Source organism: Embiotoca jacksoni, unplaced genomic scaffold (assembly GCF_022577435.1).
Source record: "Embiotoca jacksoni isolate LCO1_2020_lvr unplaced genomic scaffold, fEmbJac1.0.p SCAF_7, whole genome shotgun sequence".
NCBI classification, from domain to species: domain Eukaryota; kingdom Metazoa; phylum Chordata; class Actinopteri; family Embiotocidae; genus Embiotoca; species Embiotoca jacksoni.
Genome location: NW_027185425.1, coordinates 22,141,255 through 22,162,566, shown reverse-complemented (window position 1 = coordinate 22,162,566; position 21,312 = coordinate 22,141,255). Strand labels below are relative to the sequence as shown.

Here is a 21,312-nt window from a genome sequence, read left to right as displayed (position 1 = left end):
AAGGCCCGCGTCCATCAATACGTTTTCCATGCGCACACATTGTTTTCATTGGTAGTGCCTTATTTTTTTCACACCACACTTACGTGACGAGACACTAAGCGTTTATTCTTTGCTGACCGCTGAATGTTCAGAGTTTTTTCAGGTCACTGATAGTTGAAAAATTGTAAACTTTGGGTGAAACATTGCATTCATCACTGTCACTTTTTACCCAGCTGTCCAGTCACAGTGAAGGACGGGCGAGACAGATGCCACTGACAGTGGTTGCTGATTGGTCCGCCCCCTCAGAGTGGCAAGTGAACACTATTTCGAGGAGCGTTGTGACAATACACCTTAATTAAATACATTTTGGGAAAGGTACAATGCTAAATCTTCTAAGGAACGGGCGGACCTGATTCGCCATAAATGGACACTGCTGGCTGACCTGCTAAACAACCAAAAAAACTCAAGAAATAAACAAAATAACCCACCATTTACCTCACTATAATATAAACAAAAATTGTACATTAACGAAAGTGACACAAGTAGGTTACCAATATGCCATATATTAAAGAATAAATCAAATTAGCTTACGTGTGTTAGGTTCAGAACTATAACATAGCGCTGATAGAATAAGAATCAAACCCACAGTCAGACAAAAACAAGGCTTGGACCCAAATCTGAGTTTTACTTGCAGCAAGGGAAGTCCGTGCAGGGTCTTAGAGTTATAAGCTCTTCACCTGGCATCAGCCAACTCCAACACAGACTTCCCTCTTTGCTCCTTTTATTGTATACATGGGGTTATAAAACAGCATGTGATTACATTCCTATAGATAAGGTCACATGTTGTGTAACGTGAGTGCGTAGGGGTTCAATGCTCTTTGCATCCTATATGGGTATGTTTGCTTTTAACCTATGTGTGTGCTAAACTAGATAAACGAGTTCCTCCTCCCCCGAGGGGCCATATACTGCAAGAGAGGAACTCGTGGAATGTGCATGCAGTATGAGACATTTCATCTAAAGTTTTATGCATAGACTAACGGAAACTTTGCACACATAACAGTAACTTAATTTACACACTGACAATGCGTTACTATTTTTCCTAACAACGTGCCACCTGGATAGCAATTAACAAACAAAGGCCGGGTTGGTGTAATACACACGCCAACCCGACCACACAATTATTACACACCAAATTTTTCACAAATCTTTCCCCAAAGTGCGTGAACTTAAATGATTTCAAACTGTCCTTACAAATAAGTCCCCAAAACAAAGTGTGATGACTGGTGAAGCATGGCCTCAATTACAAGCCACGCATATCTCACCACCGCTGACTGGCCAGAAGCATGTCGATTCAGGAATAATCCAAGTAAATAAACCACACTAATCCAACTCCCTTTGAAAGTTCCCTGGACACGCTGCCAGATAAAGTTCTCCGGACGCCGTCACACCACCCATCTGCCCTCCCCCAGGGATGTCACTTCCCTGCTTCAATAGACTCCGATGAAATAGGAAAATAAAAGGTCCATATTCCATATCTGTGATGATTTTTTCAACAGGCCACTGATAACATAAAACATACAGTGGTTCTTAAAATGACAGCAAAATGAACAAATTACATGTCCCCCATCATAATCACTATATATGTATGGCAAACTAAGGTGACGCTTCTAGCGTAGCCAGACTATAATCACGCTGAAGAAAACTGAAGCTGTGAGAAATAGTTTGGTGCAGCCAGGGTAGCAAAACCCAACCATAATAAATATACTAGCATTCAAAAATCAGTTTTATCTGGATAGTAGCCAAGAGATTAATTGAACTCAGGAAATGCATGGCATTCAGTCACACATTACAGTTGGGAAAATTGTTGAAATCCACTTTTTTGGGACACACTTGATGATACAAATTAAAAAGGATGTGTCTAGAGATCGGAACATTGTCTCTTTCAAATTGTAATTTTGGTTAGAAAATGATTAATCATTTGAGTCCAACAGTTAAAAAGTCAAGTTTATGATTTATAAAGATTATTTTATTTTTTACCTTCAATCGGCTATCCTTGAATATCTTTGCATAGCCTTACTATCCTGAGCCATCATGTATGTACACAATAAATCATCACATGATTGTTTCCATGTATGTGTGTCTTCAGTTCAAATGAAATCTCAAGCTCTGACAGCAGTCACCTGTGCTGTGCTGCTATCTTTCAGCCATGCCATTCATAATGCACCCTGCAGATAGCAAGTGAGTGATACCTAAAAGAATTGAATTCCCTGCACCCCAAGCCTCATCTTTCTTTTAACAAACCCAAAACCCCCATTCTCCCTCTCCGCCTTCAGATAAAACCTCCATCAGTGGGTCTGGACATATGGCGGTACATGTTCATCTGACCTGCCTGATTAAATAAAGGATTCTGAGAGGAAAAGAGAGACAAAAATGAAGTAGAAAAATAAATGTTGCTGCCTCCACCTGAGTCCTGCAGGCTCTCCAGGGCTCTGCTGCCTTATCACCCTGGAACAGGAGTGTGCATTAGGGGTGACCTTGGTGGGGCTGGAGTTAACATCTCCCTTTCCAGGACTTAGGTCATGGGATCTCGTGCCCTTGAGCAGAGGAAACAACCCAGTTGAATTAATGGATTTCTGCAAGTCACGTTGGATGAAAGCTAATTTAATGAGGTGAATTAAAAAGTGATACTCACTTTCTTGAAGTTCTTCTTCAGACTTAATAGGCTGTCACGTTACATGCAATATTATGGTTATCATCAAAAGCACATTGTGACCATAGAGTGAGGTTAATGTGCTTACAGTTGCACATTAGGTTTTGTCTGACTTCAGTAAGTTTTTGCTCAGCAGATGATGGAGGTGCTGTTGTGGTTTATCAGGGTTGAGCTGGTTTTTAATTAATTTACTTCATTACGTTCCTATTGTTCCTCCAACAGGTTTCAAACTGAGGAAGAGGAGGATCGTCAATGAGCCTACAGGTGGGACAGGCAACTGCCCCCACCTGGTAGAGGCGATACCATGTGAAGACCCCAGCTGCTTTGACTGGCTTGTGCTTAAACTGGAGGGGTGTATCCCTGATAATGAGAAGGAATGTGGACCAGGGACCCAAATCCCTCAAGTCCAGTGTGTCAACAGTGAAGGTGAGTAGACGTATGAAACAATTTAACATAAAGCAGCTCTTTAGATCTCGCAGTAGTTGATCCCCAAATATCTTTTCAATTAATTTGTAGCTTTGGTTACAAGGAGTAGCTACTATAGTGTTTTTGCACTAGTTGACAAATCACTTGTAAGTCTTGTGTAGGTGGTTTTAAAGCCTGACACTTTGAGGCACCAGGAGAACAGTGCTGCCACTGCCCGAGGGAACGAACGAATGAATGAATGAATCAAATCAAAGTCTAAAACCAAAGTCGTGTTTTGATTAAAGTTTCGTAGAGACAGTAGTTCTAAATAAATTTAACTTGAGACGTAGCGTGTCAGCAATATATCTGATATTTGATATAAAGTGTAAGGGTTTGTAAAGGCCACAGAAAAGTGCTGAGTAATTTGCAATGAAACAATGGAAAACAATTAGAATGGTATAAAAATCACTGGTAAGGAAAAAACCCAAAAAGTTACAATACAAAAAAAAGACAGACGGTTAGTAAGTGAGCAGCTTTGTTTTCATATTATACTTTAATTAGGGAACTAAAATATGTAGGAACAGATGTTTTATTTCATGAATCAGTTATGACCTCCATATTCTAATTTCATGAAATCGCTTTTTGTTCCCTTTTTTCCAATCACAATAGTGTATTAGACATGCATGTGTGTGTTTGTTTGTGTGTGTGTGTGTGTGTGTGTATGTGTGTGTGCATGCGTGTGCGTGTGCATGTGTTCATGTGTGTTAGGGGGCAATTACGGATAGATTCTTGAACTATCATACAGCAGCTGCTAATGAGGGCTCTGGGGAGAAAGGGAGAAAGAGAGAGATACATACGGGTTGTTCATCAATTTCCATATTATTCTTATAATCAAGTTCCTTGATTCACAGGCTGCAGTGCACCAAGTTATTGTAGCAGCACTGATTACAATCATCTACATCCCAAACTGACTGAAAAATTGGAAAGATTTAAAGACAACTTTCTTTGAAAGATAATTTATTTAAAAATAGAAGGATGAAAATATACATCTTTTTTTTCAGATCTACAGGAGATCCATTGCAAAATATAGCACACTGAATATCTTGAAGAAGCTTTTTTCTGGAATTTAGTCTATGGTCTTTATATTAGTTGAGAACAACTGTGAAAATTGTGGAATATTATAGCTGCAGGCAGCTGAGGTCAATTCTTGTCATTTACATTATTTATGTCCATGAGTGCCCCTAAATGTGGATGATTCCAATCACACAGATGTGCACCTTTTTCTAAATTAAAGTAATTTGGGGTAACTTCTGTTTTTACCAGACTTCAGACATTGTTGTTGTCAAACAGCTCAATGCTGTCTTGACTGCACTCAACATTTCAGGGAAATTCTAATCTGGTTTCTGTCAACAGCTCTCTACTAAATTAGCACTTCTTAGAATCTCTGCCATAATGATATGGTAGATTAGGTCAAATTATTAACCAATTTAAGAAGGAGGAATAGATAATTAGAAGGTGTGTCACTGCTGATTTAAATCATGGCCAATCAAATCAGCCCCTCTCATCCTCCTTAAAACTGCTGTGGCTAAGTGTTTTGTCAATGTGACACTGTGTAAATGATGCAGTGTTACACTCTGTGACCTTGCACAGCTGGGTAGATTACTAAACCAGATGAGTTGGTAAAAAAGCTTTTGCATTGTTACTCATTTATATGTAATTTAATTACAATTCATAGTACATGGCTGAGACTGGCTACTATGTCATCACGAATGCTAACTGCCTTATTCACATGTGGTTCAATAGATGTGGTTCCTTTTTCTTTGTTACACATACTGTGTCTCTTTTTTACACAAACTTTCTCATAAGAGATTGACATTTTCAGAATCAGAATCAGAATCAGCTTTATTGGCCAGGTATGTAACACATACAAGGAATATTACTCCGGTTATAACTTCAGCTCTCAGTGTGCAAAAAAACAGACAGAAATAAATAGACAATTAAAACATAAATAAACGTATATACAGCTAAGAAAGAAAGAAATATATACATATATATACATAAACAACAATGGTGCAATTGGACCGAGTGCAAATGATGCTGATAGAGTTGGGTGTAGTGCAAAAAGGTCCAGTCATATTGAAGATATTAAGTGTTGAGCAGAGTGACGGCCTGCGGACAAAAACTGTTCTTGTTCCTGGTGGTTTTGGCTCACAGTGCTCTGTAGCGCCTACCAGAGGGGAGGAGGTGAAACAGAGGGTGTCCAGGGATGGATGGATCTGCAGAGATGCTGCCGGCCCGTTTCCCTACTCTCGATGTGTATAAATCCTGAATGGAGGGCAGGTTGGCACCGATGATTTTCTCTGCAGTCCTGACTGTCCGCTGTTGTCTGTTCTAGTCCTTTAAAAAAAAAAAAAAAAAAAAAATTCCCCTCGGGGATTAATAAAGTATATACCTACCTACCTACCTACCTTTTCGGTGCCCGAGCCAAACCAGACAGTGATGTAGGTGAAGAGAACAGACTGGATTATTTGTTGTGATTTTGCATCACAACAAAGGCTATGCCTCCTGTTCTACTTTTGGAAACCTTAGGTTTAGGAGCATTGTGAGAGCAAAGCGCTCCATGGAGATCAACTGCAAATGTACTGGTACATCCTGACAACAAGGAATTACTTGTCATTATTGGGACAGTATACAGTATAACTTTTAATTATTCAACAAAAATGTATGATATGTGTTAATGGTCTCTCGAACTGGATTTCTGACTGTCCTTCATTTTGTTAATTTCTTTGTCTTGACCAGTGAACAAGGTATTGCATGTCTAATTATCAGGAAGTATAAACAACTCATTCTTTGCTCCACTAACAAAAGACATTCTGGAAATCATCAGTGTCATGCAGACACTTTAAGGATTTCTTCCAGTATCTATCACGTGGAAGTCTTTCATTACCCCTGTCAAGGCTCAATCTGTCTTCCACCGCCACCACAGCTCCACCCCCACAGCTCTGTGGCATCCTTCAGATTTACTCTTGACTAGCTTCTTATTGATCTCTTGTTGTCTCCTTCTGATGAAAATTGATCTATTTTTCCCTAGGGTCCCAAACTGGTCAATGGACTCGCTGGATACCATTCTTCCAGCCCTTCACAATGAGATTTTTACAGATATGGTACTTCAATGACAGGATGAGCAGGAATGGAAGGGGGTGAAGGCAGTGACGAGAGTGAGGACAGCCTGCAGATCTAGATCAATATAGAACACATTAGCAACTCAGCATCCCTCCACAAACAAATCCTTGAAAAGACCTCTAATACAATATCAACAAGTGTGCCTTCTCAGACCACCATTTCCCTTAAGACATTTGGAACAAAACATATTGCACCCTCCACCCCACCCTCACCACCAACTCTCCCTCTGACCATATGTCACCTGATGTTCTGTACTGGAGTACACTAACATCATCTGTGTATACCATAGACTGTATAGAAAAGTGTTCGTAGCTTCTGGGCCTAAAAAATGAGGCCGATTTGGAAATGCCTTAATTTTTTTAATTTTTTTTTTTATTTTATACACTTTATTAATCCCCTAGGGGAAATTTCTTCACTACAGCAGGGGGGCTCTCAGGGGGGAGATGCCGCAGCAGGCTGCCACTAGCGCGGCGCCAGGTAACCTGACCTGAGGTGCATGTTTTTGGATGATGGGAGGAAGCCGGAGAACCCGGAGAGAACCCACGCAAGCACAGGGAGAACATGCAAACTCCGCACAGAAAGGCCCAGGACCGGATTAGAACCCGGAACCATTTTTGCTGTGAGGTGACAGTGCTAACCACTGCACCACCGTGCCGCTGCAATACTACTTAGTGCCACTAGAGGTTGGCTCCAAAAATCCTCCAGCTCTATAAAATCCCAATCACTTAGTCTCATAAAATTCTAAGTCAATAAAATTTCTCCACAGGTTATCGCTGTTTTGCCAGCTGAAGTCGCTACTTCTTACTGTATTAGTTTTTTGGCGGTCCATCTGAAAATGTTTTTGGGGGCGTTTCTGTTTGATTGACAGGCCTGTGGTGCAGTCAGGTTACAGCTATCGGTGGGCAGTATCTCTGCGTTACCAATCAGATTGAGTCAGCTCCTCCGCTCGCTTCCACCCCCTGCTCGCCCAAATATTGGTCACTACACGCTCCAAACCGCTCTGAACTAGCAAGATGGCGCTGGACAAAATTTGAACTCGAGGCTTTATAACGGCTGTTCACACACCAGTGGGTGATGTCACTGCTGGTTGCCGCTAGGTGTACATCCATCCATCACATTTTGATACCCTATATCTGCTTGTGTGCTCCTAGGTGAATATGTGGAGAGACAGTTTTGCCGCGATGCCATCCTTCCTATGCCCACCATCTGCGAGGTGCCTTGTCCCAAGGATTGTGCCCTGAGCCCCTGGACACCCTGGTCTCTGTGCTCCCATACCTGCTCTGGAAAAAACACAGAGGGCAAGCAGACCAGAGCTCGTTCTATCCTTGCTTATAACGCAGGAGAAGGTAGGAAGTCTTGTCTCCTGCACAAAGACAACAAAGCAGCATCAGACAAATTGGTGATCTCAGACAGACATACGACAGATAGATATACAGTGCATCTGGAAAGTATTCACAGCGCTTCACTTTTTCCACATTTTGTTATATTACAGCCTTAGTCCAAAATGGATCAAATTATTTTTTTTCCCCTAAAAATTCTACACACAATACCCCATAATCACAAAGTGAAATAATTTTTTTGAAATTTGTGCAAATCTATTAAAAATCAAAAACGAAAAAAAATCACATGTACATAAGTATTCACAGCCTTTGCCATTACACTCAAAATTGAGCTCAGGTGCATCCTGTTTCCACTGATCATCCTTGAGATGTTTCTACAACTTGATTGGAGTCCACCTGTGGTAAATTCAGTTGATTGGACATGATTTGGAAAGACACACACCGTCTATATGAGGTCCCACAGTTGACATGTCAGAGCACAAACCAAGCCATGAAGTCCAAAGAATTGTCTGTAGACCTCCGAGACAGGATTGTATGGAGGCACAGATCTGGGGAAGGGTACAGAAAAATTTCTGCAGCATTGAAGGTCCCAATGAGCACAGTGGCCTCCATCATCTGTAAATGGAAGAAGTTTGGAACCACCAGGACTCTTCCTAGAGTTGGCCGCCCGGCCAAACTGAGCGATTGGGGGAGAAGAGCCTTAGTCAGGGAGGTGACCAAGAACACGATGGTCACTCTGACAGAGCTCCAACGTTGCTCTGTGAAGAGAGGAGAACCTTCCAGAAGGACAACCATCTCTGAAGCACTCCACCAAGCAGGCCTGTATGGTAGAGTGGCCAGACGGAAGCCACTCCTCAGTAAAAGGCACATGACAGCCCACCTGGAGTTTACCAAAAGGCACCTGAAGGACTGTCAGACCATGAGAAACTAAATTCTCTGGTCTGATGAAACAAATATTGAACTCTTTGGCCTGAATGCCAAGCGTCATGTTTGGAGGAAACCAGGCACCGCTCATCACCTGGCCAATACCATCTCCACGGTGAAGCATGGTGGTGGCAGCATCATGCTGTGGGGATGTTTTTCAGCAGCAGGAATTGGGAGACTAGTCAGGATGGAGGGAAAGATGAATGCAGCAATGTACAGAGACATCCTTGATGAAAACCTTCTCCAGAGCGCTCTGGACCTCAGACTGGGGCGAAGGTTCATCTTCCAACAGGACAACGACCTGAAGCACACAGCCAAGATAACAAAGGAATGGCTTCGGGACAACTCTGTGAATGTCTTTGAGAGGCCCAGGCAGAGCCCAGACTTGAACCCGATTGAACATCTCTGAAAAGAGAGATCTGAAAATGACTGTGCACCGACGCTCCCCATCCAACCTGATGGCGCTTGAGAGGTCCTGCAAAGAAGAATGGGAGAAACTGCCCAAGGATAGGTGTGCCAAGCTTGTAGCATCATACTCAAAAAGACTTGAGGCTGTAATTTCTGCCAAAGGTGCTTCAACAAAGTATTGAGCAAAGGCTGTGAATACTTATGTACGTGTTATATTTTCGTTCTTTATTTTTAATAGATTTGCAAAAATTTTAAACAAACTATTTTCACTTTGTCATTATGGGATATTGCGTGTAGAATTTTGAGGAAAAAAATGAATTTAATCAATTTTGGAATAAGGCTGCAGCATAACAAAATGTGTAAAAAGTGAAGCGCTGTGAATACTTTCCGGATGCACTGTAGTTAGACATATTGGAATGGACCTTTGAATTAATTATGAATTAGTAAATTAGAATCATCTGATAAGAAACTAAGCTATCTACAAAGATCATGTGTCTGCCTTCACAACTGTACATTGGTCTAATACTACTGTGGCACTAGTACTGCACATCTAAAATGTGCATATCTTACACAACCATTTGTGTATGGCCTTGTATATACCACGAGTGAAATGTCAAAGTGAAATTAATTAATCTGTGTTCCTCTACAGCAACTGGCAAGGTTGTGGCATGGGTTACTGTGATGCAGGGTAAGAAGAGGCTAGAATGATAACAACTTTTGCAGGACTGAACTCCGACACTGTTTATATTCACTTTGTCAAACTTGATTGTACAATGTGTCCTCGGGTTCAAAAAAATATCTTTGACATTTCCTCGGCTTCTGTTCAAGGTCCTTTGCTGCTGTCACTGGTCCGTCCAATCTTCGGTACATTCATATTTGATGTTCTTTGACAACAGCAAGTGATTTTTGCTGATGCAACATGTAGTTTCCATAAATTTACCTAGAAAGAAATATAAATGTGGCTACGTAATCTCTTCCCAACAATCTGCTGACCCAGCAAAATCCCTGTGTTTTTAGAATAAAGACAAATTATGAATCGCTCGTAGTAGCATTAAGTGTTCCTTAGCATTAGGTGTTTCGATCCCCAAGTGATCAGTGGGTATGTAAATGGTCCTGGAATGATACTGAAGTGAGTGCTTCTGGGCTAAAGTATAATCCTCCAAACTGTCAATCACAGTATGGGAACCAAGCGATTCTCACCAAACCTTGTTATGAGAAAAAAATAAGAGGGTGCACAGATGGTGAGCGTCTGGTTTGGCAGCAGATCAGAATTTTATCTCTTACTTCCTCACAATCATTTTAACAGCTCTTCTTGAGTGGCTTGCAGTCTTTGGCATATTCACAAAAATGCAGCATCCATTCTGGAGTTAGGATATCTAAATATTACACATGCATATCTGCATATTTAATATATATTCACAAGATAAACAATACACACATACACACACAAACATATATATATAAGACCGAAGTGGCAGAAATGTTCTCATTACAAAAGTCCTAAAATAAAGGTCAGTGATACATTTTCTTTTGAAGATTTGACCTTGAGATAACATATAAGTGAATATATAACTGCATCGTAAAGGGCTAAGAACTCAGCCTCAAGCCATTCCATAGTTTTAACAAGGAAGTGGATGAAGAACCCAATTTCCTGTGAGAGTCAGGAATAAAATCTATTTAAAACTGTGCGTAACTTGTAACTCCTTTAAGAGTTATCCCACTACTTGATTTATGAGAGCCTGGCCTAAAACCCAACTGATATTTTTCAATGAGTCCATTGCTAGTCGTATAATAATAGTAAAATAAAAAGCAGTCTGTTCCACATGTTTTTTCCAAGATCATGGTCAAAAAGGGAAATTCAGATATGGGTGGAAATTATTGCAAATGGATGGGTCAAAGAGATTTATATTTGAGAAATGTTTTGACTATTGCAGTTTTTAAATATTTAAACACCTGACCAGATCAAGTTTTTCCTCTGCTTTAAGTTTTTATGCTAATTTAGGTTGTCTCTTCCTGTAGACTGTAACTTATAAAAAAGTTAAATGATCCAAAATATATAAACTGTTTAGATCCCTTTGGATCTTAGTGATGTTTACAATGCCCCCCACCCCCACCCTCAATTTTCTTTAAAATTTTCTTTAGAAAAAGTGCAATCACCAAGCATTATATATAAGCTACTGATATTCCAAGTACTACAGACTGCTAAGGAAGTATGAGCTGCAAACTCACTAATAAAAGTATCACGGCAGCATGCAGGCCACTGCTGTAATGCGCTAATTATTCAGGTCAAGACAAACACTTGGAATGGCAGGAGGGCATATCGCCTGGGAAGATGGTGTTGATACAGAGTAGACTGCTGAGGTATTGTTTGTAGAGCAGTTCATTTTCAGCCCTTAGAGTGTGCATTTTTAAAAAAAAATACATGTTGAGTTTAATTGGTAGCACTTAAATATTTATTACTTAACAATTTAATTAGCCCATGCAGCGATAACAGTGTGCCCTTCTGTGTGTTAATAAACAATATTAATATAAACAATATCTAGGCTTGACAAATGAGTGTTCAAATATCTTTTATAAATTACCTTGCGAAGGACAGTCCTCAGCTGCTGCACAGACGTCTCTTTCTCACGTCCAATTCAGACTGATTGAGACTCTATCTCTGACTGGATGATGTCTTTCAATGCCTTCTGAGGCACTAATGGCTGACCTTCTCTAAAGGGGGGGTCTCTCTTCCCAAGGTGATGATGGCTGCTAATGGAAATGTTTCATGGTGAAAAGGGTCACATGATTTGCACACTGCACCTGGGTCTATATCCAGGCTTATGGCTGTGTGTAGACATTCTGCCCCACAGGTCACCTCATCTATGTCAATCCCTGCAACCCACCGTCCCCCAGACACCATCTGATTTATCTCTGCTGAAGTCTTATTTGATTTCCAAATACTTATGGTACAAATTAAAGCTAATTTATTGGTGTGCACAAGGACTCACACAGCATGGGGCAGCCAATGCCATATTGCTAGCTAAGCAATATTTCGTTAGTTTGCTTTTTTAATAATAATTGCTTCATCCTCATCCAATTAGACTTTACTTATTACTTGTACATGTATTCTTGTTTGGTCACACTGAAGCAGAATTACAACCTGTATACTGCATAGTGCCTACATAAATTTAACAAAGTAATGATAATACATTGTTTATATATCTCAATTTATTCATCAAATACAGCTCCAGATGCTTAACATAAAAAGAAGAGGTAAAATAAATACCAATAATGAATACAAATTAATCGAGCAGAATAAGCAAACACTTGATAAGGCCTAACAAAGCAGTCGAATCACTAACTATATGCAGAATAAAAGTATTTGGATTGTAAATACATTATCCTTTACAGTTTTGTTGGTTTTGGTTACAAACTTGATAATTTTGCTTCTACATTTTAAAACCATTTCAATAGAAAAGAACAATATCATGTCAACTTTCCTCCATCTCTCCACACACAGTCCTCTCCGGTCGAGTGTGCCCCACTTTACATCAAATTCAACTTTCGACGCAAGGTTTTTAACTCACAACCAAAGAGTCCTGATTTGCAATCAAAACATTTTGTGGCAAAATAAAGATGCTGGTTTCACAAGCAAAATTCTGAAGTCTGTGACCAAAACCAACAAAGCAGTAAAGGATATTTGTTTTGCAATCCAAATCATTTTATTGTTAGGTCATATATTTGTACTACTATACTTAATTTTTGCTTTCAAAACTCTCTTTTATACTTGCATAAAAAAAGACACAAAACTACCTTCATATTTAGACCTTTAATTCTCATTTAAATAGCAGAGGTTTAAGTCACTGCTACAATCTACATTTAAGGAGCAATAGTTTAAATCATCAAGAGAAGTTACTGCAGTCTGGATGAAATTGTCATGGGAAGTGTTTGCATGGAACAGCTTTTAAATTTATTGGCAAAACCTTTGAGTAGCCTCCAGTATCTTGACCAATGAGGCTTTTTACACATCAGTATGCTTCCAATAATTTGTGTCTTTTCGAGACAAACCAGCCTTGAATACTGTGTATCTAAAAACAGAAGTCATTGTTTGCAATTTTACAGTACACAACTAAAATTGTTTTGTGTAGATGAAATGGAACAATGCATTATTTCATATTTCATAGATAACCAGAGTATGAGAGAAACTATCAGAGGGGTTTTTGAGCCCTCGAGGTATTTGTGATAAAAAAAAAAAAGAAAGTAAATAAAAAAAAGACATTCCAAGCTCCAACTCAAGCAGTATACACTGTAAAACCTGCAACTCATAATCTTTGACATAAACAACAATTGCATATATTTTGGCCTTAAAAACTTTAAGTATCTAGCCTGGTGCAAACGAGAACCCAGTTTTCCTGCATAAATATATGGGTCTGGGCAACCTCCATTGGGAATCGTTTGCAGTTGTTCCATCCTGCTTAACGTAGACCTCCGGTTAATTTGAATCAATCAGCATGGGCCAAAACCGGCCAACACCCTGCCACCGCTGTAACTACCTACAGCCCGTACCCACCAACGCTTTTTTTTCCTGAGTACAGGCTTTTAAAAAAAATTGTTTTAATGAACGCCAGCAGCTTGACGAGTTGCTGACCGATTAGTCTGAGCTGGACTACGCTCGTCACTATCACCAGCCATCCAACGCCAGTGAAGGAGGGGCGGGACAAACGCAGTTAACCGCTGACACTGCTCGCGGATTGGTCCGCCCTTCAGAGTGGTTTTGCAAATGCTCATACGAGCCTGAGGTTCCAGACGGTTACCACAGCTAAGAAAAATGAAGCTGTCAGCCATAGTCGGTGCAACCAGGCTATCAAGTATCAGCATTTAAAGCATAAATTAAAACCAGCATGTTACCAGAAATTCTTCTTTTTTCCCAAATGTAACAAGTCACATGAAGGAGGCCAATATGTGTACTTTTTTCAAATGAAGTGTCATAGAGTAGTAGTCAGATAGTCTTCTCTGAACAAAATTTGAAGAACGCAAACCACAAGGAGATAGCTCTGTACTCCACACACTTCCTGCTCTCTCTTTGGCTTACAGGAATTGTAGATCTTTTTATATCCAAAACTACCAGTGCTGAGTTGATTTGCTTTTGTCGATAGTACAGCCATAACACTTACACTGGTACTGCACTGTTCTTTTGTTTTTCAGGTGGTGTCCAATGTCCCAACATCAGTGCCCTGCAGGAGGTGAGGAACTGCAATGACCATCCTTGCACTGTGTACCACTGGCAGACTGGCCCCTGGGGACAGTGCATAGAGGACTCTTCAGTCCCATCCACCAACACGTCTGTGGGCCGAACACGTGATGATGATGTCTCTTGCTCAGTGGGGATGCAAACCCGCAAAGTCATCTGTGTCCGGGTCAATGTGGGCCAAGTTCCTCCCAAAAAGTATGTTTTCTCATAATTTTTCATACATGGACATCAGGTGTGAAGGAATTTAAAAAATGACACGAGAAGTTTGGATGGGCATGAAACTCTATCAGATGATTTATCAGTACAAATACGAACGGAACTGTGCCAAAAAAAAAAAAATCAAAATAATTTAGTACTTTGATCAAATTAATATTGACTGATAGATATTGGTATATTATTATACATATTATATTATTGGTGTGCTCACCAATGCAACTGGATTGTGTGAACTAACATTTTAAGTGGAAACACTTTTTGTTTTACCTCCAAATACAGCTGTTAAATTAATCTGGCTAACATGTGAGTGGAGATACATCCGGTTAGAGCTTTGTAGGAATGTTTAATAATGAGACACTGTCAACATACATACACAGAGAAGCACCTCGGGACCTTCAAGAAAAATAGTAACGCTTGAGACTGATGGAGCTGTACAGTTTGTTGTCTTAACTATGGGCTTATATGATTGTATGAAAAGTGTTAAGTTATTGTTAACAAAGCTAATGAAGTGAAGCATTCAGGGAGACCTTGAGCTGTCTCACTTCTAAAAACTGGATTTATTTGGAGCATGCAAATGTAAAAATAGTTCTTCAAACTGTGTTAAATCCACACAGGACAAACTTATGGTGTTTCTGTTCCCTTACTATTACACTTCAGGTGCTGACATAAATAACAGTGCTTCAGTAAAAATGCTGTCATTTCAGTAAAAATGTAAAGAAGTGTAAAGTGAGTTGATAGGCAAGATGATTTAAGACTTAAGAAAAATGAGATGTCCATTGTGTGGCTGTGAATGTGGCCATTACTGAAAGGCAACCTTTCTTTTTTCTTTACTTGCAGACTTTGTTTGCACATGGCGCAAAGTGCCGTTTAGTCTGCCGGTTACTGTTATTGCGGGTGTCTGCCAGAGGTGTTAACTGATGCACTGATGAGCTGCTGGCCAACTGTTTTAAGCATCTGCGTCTCTTTTTCTCCCCGGAGGCATCTGCAGGGAACATGAATTATCTATTTATTTATTCAGCAAACATGGGAGCATTATTCTGGCAGAAGGGTATCACTACGCAGTCAAACCCTGCCAGCCTCCATGCTGTGTATGGAAATGAATCTTGCTTTTTATTCCTGGGCTGACTCCTAAATCTACTGTTACACGCTGAGCAGTGAGCCCACTGCCTTGGGACACACTTACATATCAATGGAGAGATGGGCACCCGCTTTTAATAGAAGCACCAGCTGTGGCCATGTTGTGAGGACGGTCAACAGTAAACATAAAGTTACATTAGAAAATTCTCATTTTAGTATGATTCCTTAAATTAAACATAGGTGTGTGATTCAAATATGGTTAAACACTTTCTTGAGTTGTAAAATATTTCTGTTTTTTACATAACTCTTTCCTACATCTTGTTTTGTTTTTTCATTTTGCACGATGTTATTTGGTAATCTGCCATAGTAATTCTGCACAGAGCTATTTTTCATGTTAGTTTCCCAAAAAGATGATGTCCCTGCATTTGAGAGGGAAGTGGTTTCAGGATGTTGGAGTTTCATTGCAACCAGGCAAATCCCATAGGTGTATCACAAAAAAATGTAGCACTGAAGTCAGGGACACTTGGATCTACAAGCAAACATTTGTCTCTGATGTGACACATCTCCATCAGATTTTCAAGGCTATTCTGTATATATGATAAAGGATGGAAATGATTTACTTTCAGGTGTCCAGAGAGTCTTCGCCCAGACACCGTCAGGCCATGTTTACTTCCATGCAAGAGAGACTGTATCATCACCCCATACAGTGACTGGAGCGTCTGCCCATCAACATGTCAAGCAGGTAATTATACTCAGTGATGCTTGGGGAGCTTGTGTATCAGTGTCTCAATTAAAGAAACATACCAAATTTGCTCATCCTTATTCCAGCAGTAGCGGATAGAAAATAAAATCATCATGCACACTGAGAGAACACCAACATTTTCAATTCTGTTTGAGTCCTTGCATGTTTAATACATGCTTTGGAAATGCAGTATTAACTTAGTATTTCCCCAAGGAAATAGTCTGGTGGAGGTGGTAAGCATTGTGGGGCAAGAATTGCTACAGCCCTTTTATATTTTCTACTAAAGATCTCTGAAGTATTATTTGATACATGGGAGAGACTTTGTATAACGAGAGAGGATTTCTTTCCAATTCAGCGAGGCTGGCCAACTCCTTAATAAACAGCTGCTGGAAATCCTGTGTTAATTGATTTGGAACTGATTTGCAAAGTAAATAAGCCATAAGCATCACAACTCCGCAAACACAATGTACGCTTTCCATGTATCTTTCTTCTCTGGCAGTAGCTCTGAGAGTTGATAATGCATTAACAACATTCGTGGGCCCATCATCCCCACATCCCCCTGTGCCATGTTGAAGTGTGTCTTAGGCCCACACACACACACACACACACACACACACACACACACACACACCATCAGCGTTCTTATAGCCCTTTTCCATCTGCTCAATATGTTGGGGCTGCACAGCATTTTATAAATCATCTCAATCTTTAATAGATTCTCTTCCAACATCAATCACCTGGCATCGTAAGTACTGGAACCTGATATGATGATCCCGATATAGACGAAGACTTCCTGTAAAGTCAACATTCTCTACCTCCAATAGACTTGTATTGGATATCAGGGAACGGATAATGGGGATGGTATTCAGGATTTCACTTGATTGTATTAGCCTCCTCTTGAAGTGGCCACTTCCAGCAAAACGTGAGCACACAGATGTAGTAAAGAAAACTGAAGACCAACTGAGCTTCATTAAATTTGTTCTACATTGACACATTTAGTTAAACACAGCTCGAGCACACAAAACACATGCCTTCTTTAAGATTCTTTTCAAATATGCAGGACATGCTGGAGCTAAAGGTGTGGCAACAACAACAATCACAATTTAAATATTCAGTCCAATGTATTTTGTACATTTTTCTGAAACGAGTTGCTAGAACTAATGGATATAAGTGTGTTCTCTTGTGGCTTCCTTTAGGTGGTAAGTCAAAGAAGAAGCAATACAGGAAACGTATTATCATCCAATTACCAGCCAATGGGGGACAGGACTGTCCTGAGGTTCTGACGCAGGAAAAAGAGTGTGAGGCTCCCTCTGTCTGTCAGGGATACAGGTATGTGACCAATCTGAACATTAACACTTGCACACATTACTCAGGTTATTGTGATCATTTCAAATCCGAATTAGGACATATACACGGACATAAATAGACTATATATCGTGTGAAACGCAGGTGCTGATGTTGATCAAGCAAGCTTTGAATACTTACTTACAAAAAAAATAGAGCTTCCCCTGGCACCATGCACATCACGGTGCTGCTCACCATAGCGTGCAGCATGAAGCAGAAGTGTCAACCTCTGACCAAAAACGATGAGCTGGTTCCACAGGAGAGGAGCCTGATCTGAGCTTCAGGTTTTGCCTTCAATTCTACTTTTGGAAACGCAACTAGAAACCACTTAAGCCCGCATTCTGAAAGTCTTCTGTTGGTTTAATAAGAAACAATGAAGTCTATTATTGGGGGTAAGGGCAAGGATTTGTCAATTATAATCTGGATTTTACAGGAACCCAGAGGCAAAAATCAGGAGAAATATGATCTCTTCTCTGTGTTAGAAGATATCTCTCCCTGCAGAATTTTGGATCAACTGGAGGCCTTTCAGAGAGTTGTTAAGTATCCTGATACTAGCCTCGAAGTACAATTCCATGCACTTAAAATATCTCAAAATTGGTTTCCTTCATGGTCATGGTGCATATGTGCATATGGATGTGCCTGCATGCAATGTCAGGTGGTTGACTATATTAACATGTGGTCATTTTTAAAGTTATTCCTCAGAGCGTCGATAGCAATTCAAAAGATCTCTGTTGTCTATTGGGTTGAAAAATAAATGTGTTTATCTTTTGCGTCAGTTTATATTATTCAACTTCACCCTTGTATTTGTTTGATGGAGTGCAGCACACCTAAGCCACCAGGTTCAAAACAAAGTAATAGAATCAAGTAAAACTATGAAGCATGTTATATTGGACATAGATTATAGTGAAGAATATTAATTTGGGCTCCATTCATTGCCAAAATCCAAAACCAATAATAGGGAGGATGTTCTCCAGGCAAGCAATGAAGAAATACAGAAACTTGATAAACTTGACACATTAGGGGATTTCAGGGAGCTAAAGAACAATGTGAAATTGACTATGAATGTGCTGCAGCAGATGTGTGAGGATGCTGACGTTTAAAGAGGGAAAGTTAAACAGGTTGGCCTTCAATCAACTACCTCTGCATTAAAAACTACAAACTGATAGAGAAAATGCTGGCATTGACTATGCACTCTACATGAGATAACAGGAATTTTAGATGTATTCCCGGGACGAAAGACAACAATGTTGAGGTAACTATCAGAGATTTCCTCATCAAAGGGTTACTGCTGGACAGTGACATCATCCAGAGGATTACCTACCACAGAGTGCACAGACTGGATACACAGGAATATCCTGGAGCTGCAGATAGTCTATTTGTCACAGACATGGTAATCAAAAGTTCCTGTAAACTCAGCTTGCTCACTAAGAGTTAAGCACAATAAGCACAGAGTTGTTTTTTGTTCTCGCCCAGGTTTTTTCTTTTTTTTTTAAAATCAATATTCTTTTATAAATATTTTTTCACATTGTACATATTTTTACAGTTTTGCTTTTGTTTACTCCAAATGACACAAATGTATTAAATCTGATCCATTATTATAATAACTGGATAATGGTTGTAGCTGTATTGAAGCCACAGTTTCCGGGTCATTAACCTCGGGATGGAAGAAAAAGATTATATTTTAACACAAAAAATTATTCAATGAGATAATCTGAAACCATGACTTCTCCATTATAGTAATCTATTTATGATATGTTCCAAGAAATACACAGAATAAGGATATGTATTAAATAATAACAAAAGTTAAATGATGTGAATGGTTATTTTAGCATAGCAATATTATGAAATGAAATAAACAGATTTAACCCAGCAGAGAGTCATGGTGGAAGATGTGGATAGTTATGAAGCTGATGTAAATAATGAAATGTGGATAAATTTCAGAATGTACATACAAATGTGCCACAAAATCAATCAACCACAGACTTATAGAAGATAATTCTGATTGGCTTTTATTGATCCAGTCAATCCACAAGGGGCTTTTTTGACGGAGATTCAAACATTTTTGAATACAGGAAAGTTAAATTCAAACCTCCCGATAAACTTCAATTACTCATTAACTAAATGTTGTTAAAACACAAATGATGGTTCTTTCCTATGAAACTTGAACCTTCTTTGCTGAAATTAAGGAGGCTTTGTTAACCTGGTTTTATTTCTCGTTTGAAGAATCAACTCATTCAGCGTTTAAAGAGTATCTCTTTGTACCAGGAAGCTTTATGAATACGACCCCTCATCTTTGCCTCTACATTTCAGTGAGGGTAATATTATTGTCAATCCAGATAGCCATGTAATGATTAGCAGGGTGTTTTCTCATGGACAGTGATGAGATTACAGCCTTGATGCCAAATATCAACTCCATGCATACTCATTCACATAATAATCAATTTTACATGATCTACTGTGGTTTGATTCTTGTCTGTCTTCTCTTTCAGATGGAAAACCCACAAGTGGCGAAGGTGCCAGCTGGTTCCATGGTCAGTTCGGCAGGACAGTCTTGGTGCTCAGGAAACCTGTGGCCCGGGACTTCAGATTCGAGGTGACGATAGCCACACACACACACAGAACACTTAAACATTCATATCTTATTTACTTACTCCTTGAACTAAATCAGTAAAAAGAGCTGGAAAAAAACTGTAATTGTTGCCAGTCATCAAGAGGATTAGACTGAGATGTGGTTCAAGTGGAGGTCTGGGATAACGCATCAGATGCCTTCGCAAGAGCCAGAGAAGAGGGAGTTAGCATTAAAGCAGTTCTTAGGGGCTGCATACAACTTTAATGTTGCAATCGATATGGATCCGTGGAGTGGAATGAGTGTTAATGTTTCTGCATAATAAGGGTGGCACGGTGGTGCAGTGGTTAGCATTGTCGCCTCACAGCAAAAAGGTTCAGGGTTCGAATCCGGTCCTGGGCCTTTCTGTGCAGAGTTTGCATGTTCTCCCTGTGCTTGCGTGGGTTCTCTCCGGGTTCTCCGGCTTCCTCCCATCACCCAAAAACATGCACCTCAGGTTGGTTGGTTGGCGCCGCGGTCGTGGCAGCCTGTTGCAGCAGCTCCCCCTCGGGATGCTGCTGTAGCAAAAGAATTTCCCCTCGGGGATTAATAGAGTAAAATAAAATAACAATCTCAAATATTACCTTTCAACTCCATAACACCAATGAATCTACCTGGATCTCACGTTAATATCGCAGGGTTTTCAGCTATTTCAATTGATGGTTTATCATTCGTTGAGATTGTTTAAAAAAGGCAACAAAAAAAGCGAGGCATGATTAGACCAAAGGACCAACACCAGCAACAAAGTACCAGACTGCAGCTAAACTTTATCACTTCATCACGTCTCTTGTTTTCAGCTCTCACTTTCGATCTTCCATTTTTTAAAATCATTATTAATCATATTGTTACGCTTATCTCAAAACACCAATTCAGTAATCCTCCATTAGAAGCAAAACGCTTGTTAAATACTCCATTGAACATGTGTCAGAAACTCAAAATCCTATCGACAACCCCTTTTTCCAAAAAGTTGAGATGCTGTGTAAAATGTAAATATAAACATAATGCAATGATTTGCAAAACATGTAAACCCATATTTAATTGAAAATAGACCAAAGACAGCATATCAAACGTTGAAACTGAGAAAATGTATGGTTTTATGAAAAATATATGCTCATTTTCAATTAACAGGAAATAAGAACAAAGTTC

General features: G+C 39.7%; 1 protein-coding gene across 1 annotated transcript in view; it reads left to right on the top strand.

Moving 5' to 3' along the window:
* The window catches only part of thsd7aa (thrombospondin, type I, domain containing 7Aa), a 160,293-nt gene that overhangs the window by 90,466 nt on the left and 48,515 nt on the right, over positions 1-21,312 (top strand). The window contains exons 6-11 of the mRNA XM_069176035.1: positions 2,912-3,115; positions 7,429-7,623; positions 14,137-14,377; positions 16,102-16,217; positions 17,414-17,546; positions 20,051-20,154. Coding sequence (XP_069032136.1) covers positions 2,912-3,115; positions 7,429-7,623; positions 14,137-14,377; positions 16,102-16,217; positions 17,414-17,546; positions 20,051-20,154 — 993 coding nt within the window. The remainder of the gene's footprint in view (positions 1-2,911; positions 3,116-7,428; positions 7,624-14,136; positions 14,378-16,101; positions 16,218-17,413; positions 17,547-20,050; positions 20,155-21,312) is intronic.